General features: G+C 45.7%; 1 protein-coding gene across 6 annotated transcripts in view; it reads right to left on the bottom strand.

Annotated features, from left to right (window-relative positions):
* MYO5B (myosin VB) overlaps positions 1-19,696 on the bottom strand; it is a 287,447-nt gene that overhangs the window by 120,095 nt on the left and 147,656 nt on the right. For all 6 annotated transcript variants that reach the window (XM_077936491.1, XM_077936490.1, XM_077936493.1 and 3 more), the window contains exons 6-8: positions 10,167-10,310; positions 9,306-9,387; positions 325-432 (exon numbers count right to left, since the gene is read on the bottom strand). In XM_077936491.1, coding sequence (XP_077792617.1) covers positions 325-432; positions 9,306-9,387; positions 10,167-10,310 — 334 coding nt within the window. The remainder of the gene's footprint in view (positions 1-324; positions 433-9,305; positions 9,388-10,166; positions 10,311-19,696) is intronic.

The raw sequence follows: 19,696 nt of genomic DNA, 5'->3' as shown, positions 1-19,696 counted from the left end.
TGAATCATCTACTAATTTAACCAATTCATTGACTAGCATGGCAACATCAATTTCCATGTCGATGAAAGCACGAATAGCTATATGTCTGCAAAGCATTATTCAAATTAAATAGGTAGACAAGCAAGGTAAAGCTGACTAAGTGTGTGTGTTTGGGTGTGTTGCGGTTCCATGCACGTACACACCCACACCCAAATGCCTTCAAGGGTCATGAGATCACACTAAAGCTCCTGAGGGGTTATGCAGCGCCTTCTGCAAAGGACAGCCATATCAATCCAAATGTTCCACTGGGAAACCATCCAAGTTATCTTTTAAACAATCCCTTACCAAGCAGAGTGAAGGCATGTCTGGTTTTCTCAAAGTCGTCTGCATCATCCACTCCTTCGATGGATGTGTCTCCTCCCAAAGAGGTGTACAAAAAGTTTTCGGCGGACACTGGGGGGAAAGAAACAGAGAGCGTCGGTTTGTAAAAGCAAAACACTGCCAAACTTTAGCTCCAGCAATGGCCAGCGATGATGGGAATCTCAGTTCAGTCACATCTGGATGGAGAAAGGTTCCCCACGTGTTTGCTAAATCGTATTGAGTTTGACGTACTTCTAATGCAGGCTTTCTCAGCCTGTGGGTCCCCAGAGGTTGATGGACTACAACTCCCATCACCCCTAGCTAGCAAGGCCAGAGCTCAGGGATGATGGGAGTTGTAGTCCAACAACATCTGGGAACCCACAGGTCAAGGACTGCTGTAATCTAATGCGTTGACTTGGAACTCCAGATCACTTTTCGCATCATGACTGCCAGAGCAGATACACTGGCTTCGTGGCAGCAGTCTCACGGCCACTTACTGAGGCAGGTGTGGTGTGGGTACGTCAGCAGGAATAATAATAATAATAATAATAATAATAATAATAATAATAATAATAATACAACATTTATTATTTATACCCTACCCATCTGGCTGGGTTTCCCCAGCCACTCTGGGTGGCTTCCAACATAATATTAAAATCCAATAATCTATTGAACATTAAAAGCTTCCCTAAACAGGAAATCTGGTAGTTGTTTTCCTCTTTGACACCTGGTGGGAGGGCGTTCCACAGGGAAGGTGCCACTACCGAGAAGGCCCTCTGTCTGGTTCCCTGTAACTTGGCTTCTTGCAGCGAGGGAACCACCAGAAGGCCCTCGGAGCTGGACCTCAGTGTCTGGGCAGAACGATGGGGGTGGAGCTGCTCCTTCAGGTATACTGGACCGAGGCCATTTAGGGCTTTCAAGGTCAACACCAACACTCTGAATTGTCCTCGGAAACGTACTGGGAGCCACTGTAGGTCTTTCAAGACCGGTGTTATGTGGAACGCTCTATTGGCTCTCCCCACTGCCTCTTCACTTCTTCCTGGTAAGTGGCAGCAACACTGCTGCTGAGAAGCTAGCATTGCCCCATAATGACTTAAGGAGAGCCCTGCAGGAGAAGTCCAATGGCCCATCTATTTTCAGCATCCTATTCTCAACCAGATGCCAGTGGAAAGCCTGCAAACAGGATTCAAGCACAAGAGCACGCTCGCCTCCTGTGGTTTCCAGAAACTGGCACAAGTCGCCCATGGGTGAGACAAATCGGTCTCAAGGTATACCATTGTTGTTGTTGTTTAGTCGTTTAGTCGTGCCCGACTCTTCGTGACCCCATGGACCAGAGCACGCCAGGCCCTCCCGTCTTCCACTGCCTCCTGCAGTTTGGTCAAACTCATGCTGGTAGCTTCGAGAACACCATCCAACCATCTCATCCTCTGTCGTCCCCTTCTCCTTGTGCCCTCCATCTTTCCCAACATCAGGGTCTTTTCCAGGGAGTCTTCTCTTCTCATGAGGTGGCCAAAGTATTGGAGCCTCAGCTTCAGGATCTGTCCTTCCAGTGAGCACTCAGGGCTGATTTCCTTCAGAATGGAGAGGTTTGATCTTCGTGCAGTCCATGGGACTCTCAAGAGTCTCCTCCAGCACCAGAATTCAAAAGCATCAATTCTTCGGCGATCAGCCTTCTTTATGGTCCAGCTCTCGCTTCCATACATCACTACTGGGAAAAGCATAGCTTTAACTATACGGACCTTTGTTGGCAAGGTGATGTCTCTGCTTTTTAAGATGCTGTCTAGGTTTGTCCTTGCTTTTCTCCCTAGACAACATCTTAAACCAGCTGGCATCTCAGACCAGGTGAGAGCTCTACCTGGTTTATCTTCATGGGCAAGTCAATACTTCATTCAAGCGGTACTGACTTCCTCTTAGTGTTGCCAGCATCTGAGAGAGGCTATCCTCTCTCAACATTTCAAGCATTGTGGTGCTCTACCACCTCTTGAGGCAACACAGTCCAGAGTGGTCTGAAAGATTTTAAAACGGCACCTGAAGTGCGGTTTTCATCTTCAGTAACATTTACTCCAAATGGAGTGCAGCAATTTGCCATTTCCCATGACATGCTGATGGGGCTGTTCTGACCTGCCCCGTGGCTTCAAAATGAGTCAAGCTGAAATAACAGAAACATGCACACATCTTGCACTGGAGAACAAAAAGATTTCTAAGTTGGAAATTTAAAAAATCAACCCACAGTTTGTTTTTCGACTGCTGGCATATGGGCGTAAACCTTGGCTGCACTGCTTAAAATGTATATTTTCTACCTGATTATACACTAAAAAAAAAACTTTTTTGTTTATGATTAGCTCAGTGGTTCTGCCTGATTAAGTGTGCTTCCAGTGAACTCCTCCTGAGGACAGCGAGCAAAGTCCTTTTCTTTCTAGCTTTCCGTTTTATCTCCCTCTAATCAAAACGGCATAGCTTTATTTGAAACTTTCAAAGAGATTTAAACATCCATTTCAATATATGTTTCATGATGACTTGTGGACCAAGTAGGGAGCCCTCAAGGGAAGACAGAGGACTGCCAGAAAAAGCAGTGTTGTGGTTTTGTGAGTCTTGTGAATGAGGGCATTTTAGCGCTTGTATAATGACTTCCCACACCTCTGAAACCTATGGACCCGTTAACAAATGCATACAGTGGGTGGAATTCTCAAGGATGGGTGAAAGGACACAATGGAAAAGCATGTCATTTGAGGTAAGGTAGGGTGAGGGGAAAATATTTCTACTTACAGACTGCCCTTTTACCCTTTACCTTCACCATGGTGGGTCACAAGGATGTAAAAACAAAAGCAAACGACCAATAAATAAAACCACAGCTTATAGTATCATTTATTTATTTAATAACTGCCTTCTTCATTGGTCTCAAGACAATTTACAGTACAAAAACCAGCAACAAATGATAGGTTTTCACACAATACAGAAAAGGCACAGGCCTTTTAACCCAGCAGGAAAAGCTTACCAACAAACAAAAATATATTCAGCTGTTTCCAGGAAAATCATAAAATAAAACCACAAAAACAACCAAAGGCAAAACAACAAATAGGGGACAGAAAGACACTCAACCACCCAACCAAAGGCCTGGATAAAAGACTGTGTGGTGTTTTAATATGAGATGGATTGCTCACACATGCAAGTCACACTCAATGTCTCAACCATCAAGAGACAGGCATGCTTGTGCCAGCTTGCCATAAATACTACGTCTCCAGCGGGGAAGCCATGTCAGGTCTATTCCAACAAACACAACAGAAAGTTTTATGGCACTTTCCACGAAAGGCTATCCTGATCTGTAGGTATCATACTATAGATAAAACTATAAGACGGTTGTCATGCTGCAGTTCACATGGCTACCAACAGGTGGCCACGGCAATTCCTACATGACAACAGACCGGCAGGCAGGCAGGCAAGCAAGCAAGCAAGCAGTGAGGGGCAGGGCAGCCCAGATGAGCTGTTTCAAGTAGAGTGAGAGGTGCTTCAGAGGGCAGTTTGCAAACTGCTCTCTGAAGCGCCTCCCTCCCTCCATTAAACATAGCTTGCATACACTCAGGAAAGCCAATAAAAGCTTAGATCACAATCACTTTGTTTTCACGAGACTGTGTCTATTTGTGTGTTACGCACACACACAGAGTACATTGCCTACACAGTGGACGCTCAGGTTGCAAACGTGATCTGTGCAGGAAGCACATTCGCAACCCGCAGCGTTCGCAACCCGCAGTGCCGCGTCTTTGCACACGCTTCTGCACGTGCGCAAATGCCGAAACCCGGAAATAACCCGTTCCGGTACTTCCGGGTTCAGCGTGGTGCGCAACCCGAAATCACGCAACCCAAAGCGTCTGTAACCCGAGGTATGACTGTAAAACAAAAGGGGGCCCATTAAAATTCACAGATGGGCATTTTGTAAAATTCATTGCAATTCATTCTGTGGCGATTTGCCATTCACTCCGAAGCATGTTCATACCAGCTACTTCCCCCCATATTAATGTACAGTGGTACCTCGGATTAAGTACTTAATTCGTTCCGGAGGTCCATACTTAACCTGAAACTGTTCTTAACCTGAAGCACCACTTTAGCTAATGGGGCCTCCCGCTGCCACCGCGCCGCCGGAGCACGATTTCTGTTCTCATCCTGAAGCAAAGTTCTTAACCCAAGGTACTATTTCTGGGTTAGCGGAGTCTGTAACCTGAAGCGTATGTAACCCGAGGTACCACTGTACCTTTCCTCTCTTACACACTTGCTTCATATGCTCCATTCACATATCATTCTCTGAGCTACACAAAGGCCCACGACTTTCTCTATTTATCCTTCCCTCATCCCTGTCTCAGCCCCTCACAACATCCCTTCCTGCACACCACTTCCTCCTCCATTGGTGATGCTGCTCCCTCGACAGTTTTGGACCGAAAGGAAGGAAGATCCAACAAATGGTCTTGGGAATGTTTTATCGGAAGCGATTCATGAATGAAAACAAATGACCGATAAACAAGAGGAAACCTTCTGTGCTTGCTGAAACAGCTGCTTCATGGCAAGGTGGTGTCATCTTGGCAAAAGCAACCCTTCTTGGAAGGGAGAAGCCTTTGACAAGGTAATTCCTTCCTCCCAGTTCAATTATCAGTTCAATTAGCAACAAAAGAGGAACAGGATATTGGGTGTGTGGGGAGAGGGAGGCAGGTATTAGAGAGAGAATCGGTGGGAATTGCCTGCTCCCACAGTCGTACAAGCAGTGTGCTTTGCACTATGCTCAGGACATGAAACGTTTTTCTGCAAGTCTTGGGAGTTCCCTGCCTTGTCACTATGAGCCTTTGAAGGAAAAATAGAATGCAAGGAAGAAGAAGAAGAAGAAGAAGAAGAAGAAGAAGAAGAAGAAGAAGAAGAAGAAGAAGAAAGTAATAAAATATATATTCTGTTTCCGGTCAATCTGCAAATTTTCACTGTTTTCCTTTCACTTATGGATGGTGTCTTGAATGTTTGTGAGTTACACACACATTCACAAACATGCATGCAAAGAGAAAGCAGCTATATCAACATCTGTATCCAAGAATGAGTCCTTGGTTCGATTCCATCGTGATTTCAAGCACAGCCTTTGAATGTTTGGTCAAAGGCTCTTTCTTGCCCCTGGAACAGAAAATGTGCCATTCTGAAATAAATGCTAAAACACCCACCAAGAGAAAAAGCCCAGCTGGAGGCCATAGAAGCTCTCTCATCTCAAAAGCTTTAGAGGAGAAAGAGAAAACACAAATATTCCCCATCCACTTAAATGCCATGAGGGGGAATAGCCTCCTCATGCTCTCAGCTTTCTGTGATTTCTAGGTTTTTCCACAAAGTGTTTCCCCTCCGGACACTGGAGTTGAGAGCCACTGTCTTAATAGAATAAAAGAGGCTTTCTTTGTGCCAGAGGGTTGTTTATATGTGCCTCTCCTACCCCACCCCTATCCTGTTCTAGATCTTAGGGGGTTTTTCGGCGGGGGGGGGGGGGCTTTCATGCTGAGTTCAATCTTCATCTTCAAACAAAGACAAAAGGATCAGTACCATCTGTAGCCTGCATACACAAACCAGTGGACTGGCAGCGGGCAAATCTTCTCCTCCTCCAGCAACCCACTCATTTACTTGTCTGCACAGAATTCCTCACTGCCTATGGCTGCCAAGTGAGTTGTTGAAGACTAGGCTGCCATAAAGAGCCATGCTATGGCTGCAACCCAAATGTACAATGTCTACATTCTGTTGGAAACACGCCCTGGGAAGACTACCAACTTCCCAAGTCTTCGGAGCGTCTCTCCAGTGGTCCTCCCTGGCTGTAAATCTCCCTCAGTCCAGAAAGATGGGTGATAAGCGACCCTTCTCTCCTGAAAAGAGCATGCTAGTCTTCTGATTTATCATAGCAGAAGAAGTTCTAAAACTACTTTATTTACAAAGACTCCATCAGCACGCCTGTGCTCTTTGAACACCAGTACAGAAAACTGCGACACATACAGAAGTGAAACTAACTTCCAACAGCACAGGAAGAGATAATACAGACTTCCTTTCTCACGCTCTCTCAGACACTCACATGATGTATACAAAACATAGTACAGTGGTGCCTCGCAAGACGAAAAGAATCCGTTCCGCGATTCTCTTCGTCTAGCGGTTTTTTCGTCTTGCGAAGCAACCCCATTAGCGGCTAAGCGGATTAGCGCTATTAGCGGTTTAGTGGCTATTAAAGGCTTAGCGGCTGAGCTGCTAAAAGGCTATTAGCGGCTTAGCGGCTTAGAAAAAAGGGGGGAAAGCGGGGGGGGGGGAAATGGCGAGACTCGCAAGACATTTTCGTCTTGCAAAGCAAGCCCATAGGGAAATTCGTCTTGCGAAGCACCTCCAAAACGGAAAACCCTTTTGTCTAGCGGGTTTTCCGTCTTGCGAGGCATTCGTCTTGCGGGGCACCACTGTACAATAGTACCACTCGCTGGAGCAGCTCAGCTAGATAAAAATCCTAACCCATTGCACTTTCACCCTTGGAGGCAGGATGACCCTCAATACCAGATTCTGGGAATCACAAGTGTGTGGGGGGGGGGGCCTCTGCAGATCCTGCCTATGAAGAGGCAGCATCAGGATCTGGGTGGCCACTGTGAAAACAGAATGCAGGGCTAGATCAGCCTTTGGCCTGATCCCAGAGGACTCTGCATATGTTCAGAGGAAAAAGCCAAACTTGCAGGTGCTGTTAACTGCTGATGAACGGACCGAGCACCCTACATGTTTTGAGCTGGATGCACTGCTCAGAGGCTGAATAAAACCTAAGAAATGTACGATAAGATAAGGTAATCTTTACTGTCATTGTCCCATACACAACAACAACATTGAAAAAATCTACATCAGACATTCAAAAATCAACAAGCCTGCTATCCCAGTCATCCCAGCCTGGTTAGCCCCCTATAAACTCTGATATCCCATAATTAAATGCAATATATTCCCATAGAGACTACCTTACTCTGCGTTTAAAACCAAAATCGCATTTAGATAGAAACTGTTTCTCAGGCGGCTAGTCCTAGTCTTTATAACCCTGTACTTTCTTCCAGAAGGCAGAAGCTGAAAGAGATCATTTCCGGGGTGAGCACTCTCCTGCACTATCTCTGCAGCTTTCTTATGGCACCTGGAAGCATAGATTTGATCCAAGGTGGGAAGAGTGCACCCAATTATTCTCTCCGCAGTCTTTACAACCCTGGACAGTACGTATGTATTTATTAAATTTATACCTTGCCCTTCCTCCCAAAGGAGCCCAGGCAAATGATAAAACAATAAAGATATCTTAAGAGCAATCCTTATCAAGGCTCCTAGGGCTGGGGGTGGTGGTGGAAAGGCAGGTGGAAAAAGCCATTGCCTGATGGCCATCACAAATCTGTTAATAATTCTATATGATTTATGTTGTGTTTGTGATGTTCTGTTAAGTTATTTCAATGTGTTGTTTGTAAGGTCCTTTGTGATTTGCATGAATGAAAAGCAGCATAGAAATGCAATAAATCAAATCCCATTATAGACAATGAGTGCGAAAGAGCTCAACTGAAAAGACTTGTTGGAAGGGGAAGGTCTTCAGTACAGAGACAGAGACTGCCTAATATCGAAGGGGAGGGACTCCCAAAGGGAAGGTGCCACCACACTAAAGGCCCGATTTCTGCATTGTGCAGAATGGACCTCCTGATAAGATGGCATCTGCAAGAAGCCCTCCTGCAGAGTTCAGCAATCAGCTGAGTATATAAGGGGTGAGACAATCTTTCAGCTACCCTGGTCCCAAACTGCATAGAGCTTTATATACCAAAACCAGCACCTTGAACTCAGTCCAACAGATAATTAGCAGCCACTGCAATTTTTTCAACAGTGAGGCAATGTGTAGACCCAGTATGCAGTCCCTAAGGTAAAGGTAAAGGTACCCCCTGACTGTTAGGTCCCGTCGCGGACGACTCTGGGGTTGCAGCGCTCATTTCACTCTATAGGCCGAGGAGGCCGGCGTTTGTCCACAGACAGCTTCCAGGTCATGTGGCCAGCATGACTAAGCCGCTTCTGGCGAACCAGAGCAGCGCACGGAAACACCGTTTACCTTCCTACCAGAGCAGTACCTATTTATCTACTTGCACTTTTATGTGCTTTTGAACTGCTAGGTTGGCAGGAGCTGGGACCAAGCAACGGGAGCTCACCCCACTGTGGGGATTCGAACCGCCAACCTTCTGATCGGCAAGTCCTAGGCTCTGTGGTTTAGACCACAGCGCCACCCACGTCCCAATGCAGTCCCTAAAAGGGGGATATTTGCAACCAGATGGTAGTTGTCACAAACAAATGGATCTAGGGTGGCCTTTCTTCAGGACTGTTTGGATCACCACCTCTTTCAGGATATCCAGAACAACTCTCTCGCCCAAGGATGCATTGGAACGCCCTAGATCCACTCAGTCATACCCAAACGGCAAGCTTTAATAAGCGAAGAGGTGCAAGGAACACACATTGCTTGCATCAACTGAAACTGCATCAACCCAAGATGCTGCAGCAGACACTGAACCGGACACCTCACTAGAGTCTGCAGTAAGTTTTGATGTCGCATGGAGTTTGCTACAAAGGCAAGTGACTTCATTCACAGAAGGTGTCCAAAATGTCTAAAATGCCATTCCTTGGAGTGGATGTTAACAGACACTGGACAATACAGAGAAACTCTGCTAGACAGCTATTTGAGGATGCGATGGAGGCAGAGGACTGGACAATTTGTTTCATCTGTAGAACTAAATGGGCCAACACGAAGACCCAGTCTGCCAGGATCTGCATAACCCCACCCCTTTTCCTTGCACATAGTGCCAGCCTGGGTTCCATTTCTTGGCTGCAAAATCCAGGAACTGATTAGATGGAATTTCAGATCAAGTATCTCACAGTGCAAAGAATAAGAAAGCACATGATAAGGCTGACCGAATACTCAAGGATAATATACTCACTTAGGGAGAGTTCTTTAAATTCTGGAAGACTGGCAGAGGCACATAGCTGATAGAAGACGTGATAATTTCTCTCATCATCTGCCTGAGGAGTAAGACAGATTTTGTTTCAGAGATAAGAGCTTGCATTAAGCATAACCTGGAACACCCCCTTTCCCCCTCCTCCAGACATATCCATGCCACAGATTCCACACACATCCACAGATGCCATTTAAGGATTTGTATCACTTTATTTACATGACTGCTGACAGTTTACGGATTATAAATAACTCAACTTGTTTGAGTTTAGGTTCTTGATAACATCTGGTGGTGGATCTGCTCAAGTATATCTATATATTTGTATTTATATTCCACCTTTCCCCCCAAGTTGGCATACACAGTTCTCCTCCTCCCTGCTTTATCCTCACAACAATCTGCTGAGAGTGAGTGACTGTCTCAAGGCCACCCAGTGAAATTAATGGCCAAGTGGGGATCTGAATTCTGGTCTTGCCAGGGCCTAGTCTGGCACTCTTAACCACTGCCCCACATAGAGCAGAACTGCACTGGACACAGCAGTCCAGAACTACATCTCCCCTGCAAACATAGGCATAGAAAATGCAGGATCAAATGAAGCAATTACACAGGTGTTACAATTAGGCTAAGAGAAACACTGTGGGGCGTGGCCAGGGGGTGAGGGGAGAAAAGCAGAGACAAGCTGGATAGCTCATAATGTCTGAAAAGGGCTATAGGGATCACCCACCACTGGGCAGTGTGTGTGTGTGTGTGTGTGTGTGTGTGTGTGTGTGTGTGTGTCAATGCACGACTGCTGTTTCATGTTGCTCAGACCCACAGGAAAATATTGTCCAAAATGAGAATCAAACTAACCTGGAACACAACTCTCGATTTCTCCAGTAGGTATGTCCTCATGTTGGCGCCGATGATATGGTATCTTTTGTCAAAGCCAATCTGAATGTATTTCCCAAAGCGACTGCTATTGTCATTTCGAGTTGTTTTCGCATTGCCGATCGCCTTTATGCAACAGAATAAAGTATTAGAGGAAGAAAGATCCTTTTTGCAAGAATGTACATCCTCTCTTAAGTAAACACAAGAAACTTGCAGTTGCCTATAAATAAACAAACATGGTTACATTAAAAGGAAGAGAGATAAAGGCAGACAGAGATGGCAAAACATCTTGCATGTTAAGTTGTGCACTCTTTAACATGACTATCCTACGGCTTCAGGTCTGAAAAATGGGAGCAAGAGCGATCTATTTTACAGGACTGCTTTTGAGAGCAATCACTGCAGACTGCAACACCCTTTTAAAGAGTTAAGGGGTTTTAGGTGAGAGTTTATTCTGGAATCAATGTTGCTCATGAACAAGCAGCACTGATTCCAGATTTGAAATTGCAGAGTACACACAATGCTGTTGTCATCATAATGAGCAGGTTGCCTTTCGCCATTAAATGTGTGTCTCCCCTCACTATGAAAATCCAATAAGTAAAAAATAACAGCCTGTATCACGACATCCCTGCTTATTTCCCTTCCTCACCTGAACACAACCTAGGCACTTGGCTCTCAGCAGCACAAACCATATGTAAGGGATTGTTTCCACCAATTCCCACATGTGGAAGGCATGTTTGATTTCCAGCTACCTGGGCTAGAAGAAGTTGCTTGCTCAAAATCTCCGCACCAGCTTTTTCCGCTATAAAAATAAAATTTATGTAGAGGTCTTGTGCAAGACCTGTACACATGCACAGAACAGAAGAGAGCAGGGAGGAGAGATTGAGGAAAGTAATCACAAACACACAGGTTAAGTACTTAATTCGTTCCGGAGGTCCATTCTTAACCTGAAACTGTTCTTAACCTGAAGCACCACTTTAGCTAATGGGGCCTCCTGCTGCCACCGTGCTGCTGGAGCACGATTTCTGTTCTCATCCTGAAGCAATGTTCTTAACCTGAAGCACTATTTCTGGGTTAGCGGAGTCTGTAATCTGAAGCGTATGTAACCTGAAGTGTATGTAACCCGAGGTACCACTGTACATTCTGTCAAGGTCTGCCCACCGGATTGCAAGTGGCAGAAGAACGATGAATATCTATGAGTTTTAAAAATGGGCTTGTCTGGAAACTAAAATGCCACTGGTCTTTAAGACTCTTTTGAGAAAGTCACATTCATGTATGATGTCAGGTGTGGGCAAGGTAAGAGTGGGGCGTTGGAAGTTACAGCCAGGAGCTTAAGAGTGAGCTCCTGATGGCCCCCCCTTTGCGGGAGGAAGGTGTGCTCCCACCTTTTGCTACAGCCAGGTAATCTCCTTGAGCCTGCCTTGCTAAAGGAGCGGGATGTGGCTTCCTTTCAATGGAAACCGCGTCTCCCTCCCAGAGCTGCTTTTGGACCTCTGAAGACTGGAGGTTCAAAGAGCAGTGCAGGGCTGCTAGGAAAACACGCTTCTCCTTAAGCCTCTGATTTCAGGTGTTGTGTCCCCAAGGAATGAATTAACAGATCAGGCGATATCAACCTGGTCCCTACAGTCCACTAGTGGGCGTTTCAGGATTCTACGTGGGCAGTAGGGGGTTCTATGGCACAAGCTGAATCCTCCTTCCATTGAGCCCTGGTGGGCGGTGAAGGAATGACCACTGGGTGTGGAGCACACTTCCACCCACAGACAAACCACAGCTGTCTGAACATCATGCCCTCTATCTAACCTTTGGCTTTCTCAGTGGTCTGCCGTGTCCTGTCTGTGACCTTTGTCTCCTTTGTCATACATTGTACAAGGAGAAAATGACACGGTGGAAACAGGTGCCAAAATAACTTTGTACCACCCCTCGATTGGAAGATGTGTAAAGGTCACAGTCCAAAATGTATCTGACTGGTTTTGCATATTGTGCTAATAAAAAGAGCCTCGGCAGAGCTAGCTGGCAGCTTGCTTGTGCACAGCTCACCTGCATTACCAACTCCTACCTCATGCCTTCACTTCAGGGTGGTAAGAAAATTTTACCATCAAGAAAGATGCATTAGTGGGCGGCAGGTATAAAAAGGTTGACTACCCCTGTACTAGATGATCTGCCTCAAGTCTTCTGAATGGAGACGACATACCCCAAAGAGAACCTGAGCTTCTAGCAAATGCTGGTATTTTTTAGGGTGGCCGGATGCACTTGCACCTTTCCTCAAGCGGCATACTTGTAAATAAACTCAAATATCACAACGTGCCATAAGCTTCCAATGACCTCTTTCTAAAGAAAATCAAGGCTGGCTAAGCATGTGCCCTTAGGCACGCCTCACCACTCAGAGGAGAGGGTGAGGATAATGATAGGCTCCAGAGACAATTTTATTGATTTGCTGCAAACTATCTGATACTTTCTTTAATAATAGCAGCTTGGATGGAAGTGGCAGAATAATGCCTCTTCAGCAATAGCACCCTGGCATTTTGTGAACCGGGATAGTGTTACAATCCCGGGGGGGGGGGTATGAATGCATATAAATTAACACGTACAAAGGATTAGAGCAGGGGTCCTCAAACTACAGTACGCAGGCCAGATCCGGACCACCAGGGTCCTGAACCCGGCCTGCCTGGCAATTGCAGAACCCGCCGCTGTCTATGCTGAGGGGAAGTGTGGTGTCCCATGCGCAAGCGCGACTTCTGCATCTGGCCTCCATTGATACTGCGAGTGGTTGCATAGCTGTCAACTTTCAGATTTGAAAATAAGGGATCAGCAGCCTCGAAAATAAGGGATCAGCAGCCTCACCTGTCCCGGGGACAGTCTACGGGATATCTAACAATCCAGGATAGCAGCAGGAAGCAGCGGGAAACTGCGCTGGAATAAGGGAATTTCCCGCAAAAATGGGAAGGTTGACAGCTATAAGTGGTTGGCTGGTTGTGGGGAGAGGAGGCGGTGCGCGTGCAAGAGGAAGAATGATGCGATCCTGCACACATGCAGTAGGCAGGCCAACACTTTTGCACTCTCTCTCTCCTATGGCCCATGGCTGAGAGTTCCTTAGGCTGTGCTGCGCAAGGTGAGTGACTCGGGTGAGGCAGCTGCGGAGAGGGGGGGAGGTTGGCCACCCCCCACTTTCCCTTTTCAGCCGTTACGCTCTGAGGCGGGACAGGGAAGTGGCCATTTTGGGGGCAGGGAGCCTCATTCCGCCGCCTGGCAGAACAGGTGGGAGGAGGCCCCGCCTCGGGACTGAGACGGGCAGCTGCTGAGGCATCTCTCCCCCAGCCTCCTTGGTCGGTGGTCAGCCACGAGCAGGTTTTAGCAGTGACAAATATGGAACCAGACATTGACCATGTCATTAGCCAAAAGCAGGCCCATACTTCCCACTGAAATACAGTCCTACCTCATGTTACGTTTGCTTCATGTTACGCTTTTTGAAGGTTGCGTCCCGCGGCGACCCGGAAGTACCAGAAAGGGTTACTTCCAGGTTTCGCCACTCGCACTTCGCGCATGCGCACAAGCACCGAATCGTGTCGCGCACCTGTGCAGACACGGCGCTTCAGGTTGTGGGCTTTTTATGTTGTGAACGGGCCTCCGGAACGGATTCTGTTCACAGCCAGAGTACACTGTACTTATAAGTTATTTTGGTTAAAATCGTTCTTCAGTTTAAATATTGTATTGTTTGTCCTGTTTTTTTGTGCACTACAAATAAAACATGTGCAGTGTGCAAAGGAAGTCGTTAATATTTTTTTCAAACTACAGTCCGGCCCCCAACAGTGTCTGAGGGACAGTGAACTGGCTCCCTGCTTTAAAAGTCTGAGGACCCCTGGATTAGAGAAACCAGATGCCTTATATTCTGTAGGCAACCTTTCGCTTCTTACATGGAAAGGGAGTGAAAGTAAACTCTGAGGATGATATCTCTCTAAATCACATTCAGAGTAAACCCATTGAAATGAGCAGACTTCCTATTACCGATTCCAGTGGGTTTACTCTGTGCATGACTAATGTTGGGTATCAACTTAAATTATCGTGCATTTTTAGTATATATAGACACCTACCTCTTTATATGATGGTATTATACTGACCATAAAAATAATGGAATCAATATTTTAAATGGGAAAGACTTCTCCCTATTTATGTCATCTATCTGCTTTTCAGGTATTTAAAAAAATAAGATTTTTAAAGTGTTATATATGTGAATGGTTGTAATACAGTGGTACCTCGGGTTAAGTACTTAATTCGTTCCGGAGGGCCGTTCTTAACCTGAAACTATTCTTAACCTGAGGTCCCACTTTAGCTAATGGGGCCTCCTGCTGCTGCCACGCCGCCAGAGCCCGATTTCTGTTCTCATCCTGAAGCAAAGTTCTTAACCTGAAGCACTATTTCTGGGTTAGCGGAGTCTGTAACCTGCAGCGTATGTAACCTGAAGCGTATGTAACCCGAGGTACCACTGTAGTCATTTTTATCGTTTACATCTTTATGCCACTCTTCTTCCATTGTGTGAAGACCTATCATTAAATAAAAATTGGGCCATTCCCAACTCCTTAATTTTATCCTCACAGCAACCCTGTGAGGAAGGGTTTGACGGAGAGGCAGCTTCATAGCTGAGCAGGAATTTGAACCTGGACCTCCCCGGCGCTCCAGCTAGCTGCGCTGCGACCCAAGTCTAGGCTGCAGAGTAAGACGAGATGTGAGACTTTATGCCATCCGACAGCAGGAGAACTCAGATTGCACAGGCAGAGGAGTCTGTTGTGTTTACAAATTGGGCAAAAAGCCTCAAGCCTCTCCGAGAGAAAGAGATGCAAATTCTTTTTTCCTTGCCTCTCCACGCAAGGAAAGGAGACCTAATAGCAGGAGTCAGTGAACGGAACAGAGAAGCGGCGGCTACCCCAGGTCACCTCCCTGCATAATGCACGAAAAGTGTGTTTCCTCCTAAAAGGAAGCAAAGGACATGCTGCCACACATCAATCCGTCCAAACAATTTGACATATAAAAGTGTCCCATTTCACAGAGAGGAGTCCTCTAGTTCAGGCACGTCCAATGGGCAGATCGTGATCTACTGGTAGATCACTGGACGTCTTTGGTAGATCAGCGGTAGATCACTGGCTCTCCCACCCCAAAGAAGCTCAACCACTTTGGCTTCCCAAAAAAGCTCAACAACTTTGACCTGAACCCCCCAAAAGGGGGTAGATCGCTTTCAGTTTTAACTCTGTGAGTAGATCGCAGTCTCTTGGGAGTGTCCCCCCCCCCCCCCCCGTTCTAGTTGAAGAGATTTCCTGTTCAAGCATGGTTTAAAGCAGGGGTCGGCAAGGCTAACTTTGCCTGGACATTGACTCCTTTTCATTCCAATTTTTAAAGAAGCTTATCATATATTTCTTTCCATTTTGGGTGAGAACTACAGGTGTACTTCATTCAGGCTTGTTGAGGAAGGCATTCTGTCACCATTTGAAATTATAAGCAGTGGTTCAAAGGTTTTCCTGCTCCATTAAAAGTCCGTGGGACCAACTACTGACAAAATGAGGCGGTGTGTGCACAAATCAAATTCTGAAGTGAGAATTTTGCCAAGACTACAGTCATATTTGTAGAGGGAGCCACCTAGTGGGTGCTATGTACAGCGCCTATTCCCCCAGTAACAAAATATAACACCATGGTGCAGTGGTAAGACAAGGAGTCTCCCATGAAGAAGTAGGCTGCAGCACTCCAGAATGCAAGTTTTTAATGTTACTCCAGAAAACACACCTTGAAAAGTAGAACTACCGCACAGCAGAGCAAAAATTTCCAGAAGGGCAGTCATATTAATCTGTGGCAGCAAAAACAGTGAAGACTCTTAGAACATTCACAAGTGCTAGGGGAGAATGGTTATGTAAGCTTTCAGAATATTTAGAATTAGCCAAATTGACAGATATAATAAGACAAAAACCTGGAAGTGAAGTGAAAAAGGAATGGAAGTGCCTAAATGAATACCTTAAAAGCCAAGGTTCGAGGACAGAAATCTGGCTGAGTCTGGAATAACCTTGTGAAGTGAAAGTATAAGAAAGAGGGATTTATATCTAGATGGTAGGATAGAGATGATAAGGAAAACAGGAAGATACAATGAGAGGTAAAGGAGGTGCTGTGGGCTTGGTGGAAGTCAATGTTTGTTTTCCTTTTTATATGCTTGTTTTTGTGTTTTGTGTATTGTTATTTTTTTGTAGTTGTGGTGTGGAAAATATTAATTAAATTTACTATATTTTTTTTAAAAAGTGCTATTTTTCTGCTTTCAGGAAGTATTTTCTTTGGGGCATGGGAGTTACATATGGCAGCATTCAAAAAATATATCATTCTGCCAGCAGTTCAAAGCACTATGGTCCATTCTACCACCTCATTCCTTTGTGGGGCTCCCTTCTGAAGTTTTGCACATGGCGAGTGGATGACTGGTACAAAACGTCACTTTGGCTTCCATGAATTCCAAGCTTTGTCCTACCCACACAATATTGTCATTGCCACTTCCCATTTACCGCTTCACTTCAAAATGTGCTGAGCCAATCACAGAGTCGCCCAAAGAAATCCTTGAGTGCTTTAGAACAAGATTTACAACCCCAGGCCGTAACTGAAGCTAAGAAGGGTATATATTTTGTGGCTGAAATCCTGCAAGTAAGATGATGATAATGATATTAACATTTATGAAAACAACCTCTCCTTTTCATCGTAGTTTGTGGAGTATTGATGCCTTGGTTTACAACCATAATCGGTTCCGGAGGTCCGGTTGTAAACCAAAACAGGTTGTAACCCAAGGCACGCTTTCGCCAATGGGGCCTCCAAAAAAATAAAAAATGGGTTCCAAAAAAAGGGACACACAATTCAGGCTTTGACGTGGTTGTAATCCAAAATGGTTGTAATCCAAAACAGTTGCAAACCAAGGTACCACTGTATGAACAAGCTTTTTATTAAACATCTAAATGCATAAAAGTGACCTTGAGGAGGGCCACGATGAAGCTGCTTCAAAGGCCGCAAAAAAACAAAAAAGTAGGAGTGGTGTCAAGTTCTCAGGTTAAGAATCTACCATGCAATCTTCAGAGATAAAATTGCTTCAGTGCTGCCTGCCCTTCACAACAGCAGTGTGGACTTGACCTGCTTGTCGCTATATTTGCCAATGACCCAACATCACAGCAAAGTGGCAGAGACACTCACCTGAGCTTTGCAAAAATTCCACAAGAGCTTTCCTAGCTTTACCTTGTTTTGAAGTAAGAGATTCATCTTCTCAGGTTTATACCTCTTAAAAGTTTTTTTCCCCCATGCCTGAACAATTATCTTTCACATCAGGGCCGGCTCTATCAGGAAGCGAAATGAGGCAACTGCCTCAGGCAGCAGAGGCAGGAAGCAGCAAATTTGTGCCTCGCCCTGCTTCCTTGCCTCTCTGGTCCACAAAGCCACCCAGGAACCTCCTGCATAGCTCCACAAAGCCATCTTCTGCTTGCCTCCCTTCTTCTGCCACTGCGGCCTCAGCTCATTCTCTCCTTCCTCTATCCCCTTACTCGTTATCTGTTTTGTCACTGCAATCCTGGGAGCCACGTTCCTCAAGCCCCAGTCTCCCGCCTCACTCTGAGGGAGGGGTCCTTTCACAGAACAAGGCATTCTGCACGAGGTGGTCCAGGGGACTGCCTGCGTCACCATGGCTTTGCCACAGCGGCTAGAAATTACCGTATTTTTTGCTCTATAAGACTCACTTTTTACCTCCTAAAAAGTAAGGGGAAATGTGTCTGCGTCTTATGGAGCGAATGCAGGCTGCGCAGCTATCCCAGAAGCCAGAACAGCAAGAGGGATTGCTGCTTTCACTGCACAGCGATCCCTCTTGCTGTTCTGGCTTCTGAGATTCAGAATATTTTTTTTCTTGTTTTCCTCCTCCAAAAACTAGGTGCGCCTTGTGGTCTGGTGCGTCTTATAGAGCGAAAAATACGGTATACCTTAAATTCAAAAACTGAAGTGGCAAAAGTTACACCTCTCCCACGTCTTGCTTCAAACCCTCCTTGAGTGCTTCTGCTTGGCTGGAATGTGTATTTGGACTGTGACGATGCCCTTCATTGCTTGGCTAGACAGATGTGTGTGTGTGTGTGTGTGTGTGTAGACACATCTGACCTTTTTTGTGCATGGCTAGAATGAAGCCTACTGTACAAAGATGAGTCACATCTAAGGTTCCACCCAGTTTTGCATCTGGCCCTACCTGCCACTGGGATGTTGCCCAAGAGATTGTGCCTTTGAGCTGAAAAAGCTTCTCAACTACTGGTGCAGCCCAATTACTGGGCAGTGGGTACCGAACATTAACCTTGTTTTGATCAGTACTATTTTATTCTTGTGGTGGCAACGGCAACTGTTTCCTGATGCCATTTTCTTCTTCCTCCTCCTCCTCCTCCTCCTCCTCCTGTGACCTGGCTGCCCTTAGTCTCTTTTGTCTCTGCTGCCATTTAACCTGACTGGCTGTGGTGACGCATGCCTATGCAAGTCTGTGAGATGGCCGACAAAATTACACGGAACAGCCCAGCCCAGCCCAAGTGATGGTGAGGGCAAATAATATGGAAATTGGCATTGAGAGAAACGGCATTGGGACAACCCGAAAAGGTCGGCAAAGAGCATTGTAAACAAAACAGAAAGCACTTCTCAACTCCCGCTGACAGAAACACGGTTAAGAAATTTCAGAACACCCCTAATTAGAACATTTAAGTTATAGTGCAAGCGTCAGAATGTGTTTTGTGCCTGTCGCTCCTTTGATTTGCACCACCTAACTAAGCTCCCTGTGAGGCTCCCTCATCGGGGATTCACCTCCTCACGTCTGAGTTATGGTATCTGTTTTTGCTAATTCCATCCTCTCATCAACGCTCTCTTAAATTAAAAAATCTGCCATGAGAACGCAATCCCGCAGGGATCGCAGCTTTATACAACCATCACATAGAATCTCAATTACTGTCATTCGGATCCGATCATCTGTGTTTAACAGAATAGGGAGGAAGGAAGCAATTATGTGATTGTTGCAGACAGAACCGTCTTCTGCAAACACCGTAATAAAACACAGGAGACTGGCAGAGAACAAACCACTCTCAGAAAGGAAAACGGAAGCAAGGCCCAGGGACAGATTAGGAGCACCGTTAAGAAGAAGATCTTCCCTGGGCTCGATAGCAGGTAAGCGGACTTAACAGAATCTTATCACACAATCGGTGTTTTTTAATTTGTAATTTAAGGCAGCAACGAAAAGACCCAGAAGAAACGCAATTTGAGAGTTCCTGTTTTTCAGTTATGTTCCCAGAAGCATCTCATGTACAGATCGGAAGATAGAAATGCATTTTTATTCTGCACTGGAAAGACCTTCTCTGAAGTATCATATCAGCATTGGGTTCCACATATCAAGAAACCTAATATTGCAAAATTGAAACTGATTCCCTGCAACATACAGAGGACATTGCATTCCCCAGGTGGCACACAATTAAGTCTCTGTTCGTGTACCCACATCCACA

This window comes from Podarcis muralis, chromosome 11 (genome assembly GCF_964188315.1).
Source record: "Podarcis muralis chromosome 11, rPodMur119.hap1.1, whole genome shotgun sequence".
NCBI classification, from domain to species: Eukaryota; Metazoa; Chordata; class Lepidosauria; order Squamata; family Lacertidae; genus Podarcis; species Podarcis muralis.
Note: the sequence above shows the minus strand (reverse complement) of the source record. Positions and strands in the feature narration are given on the sequence as shown.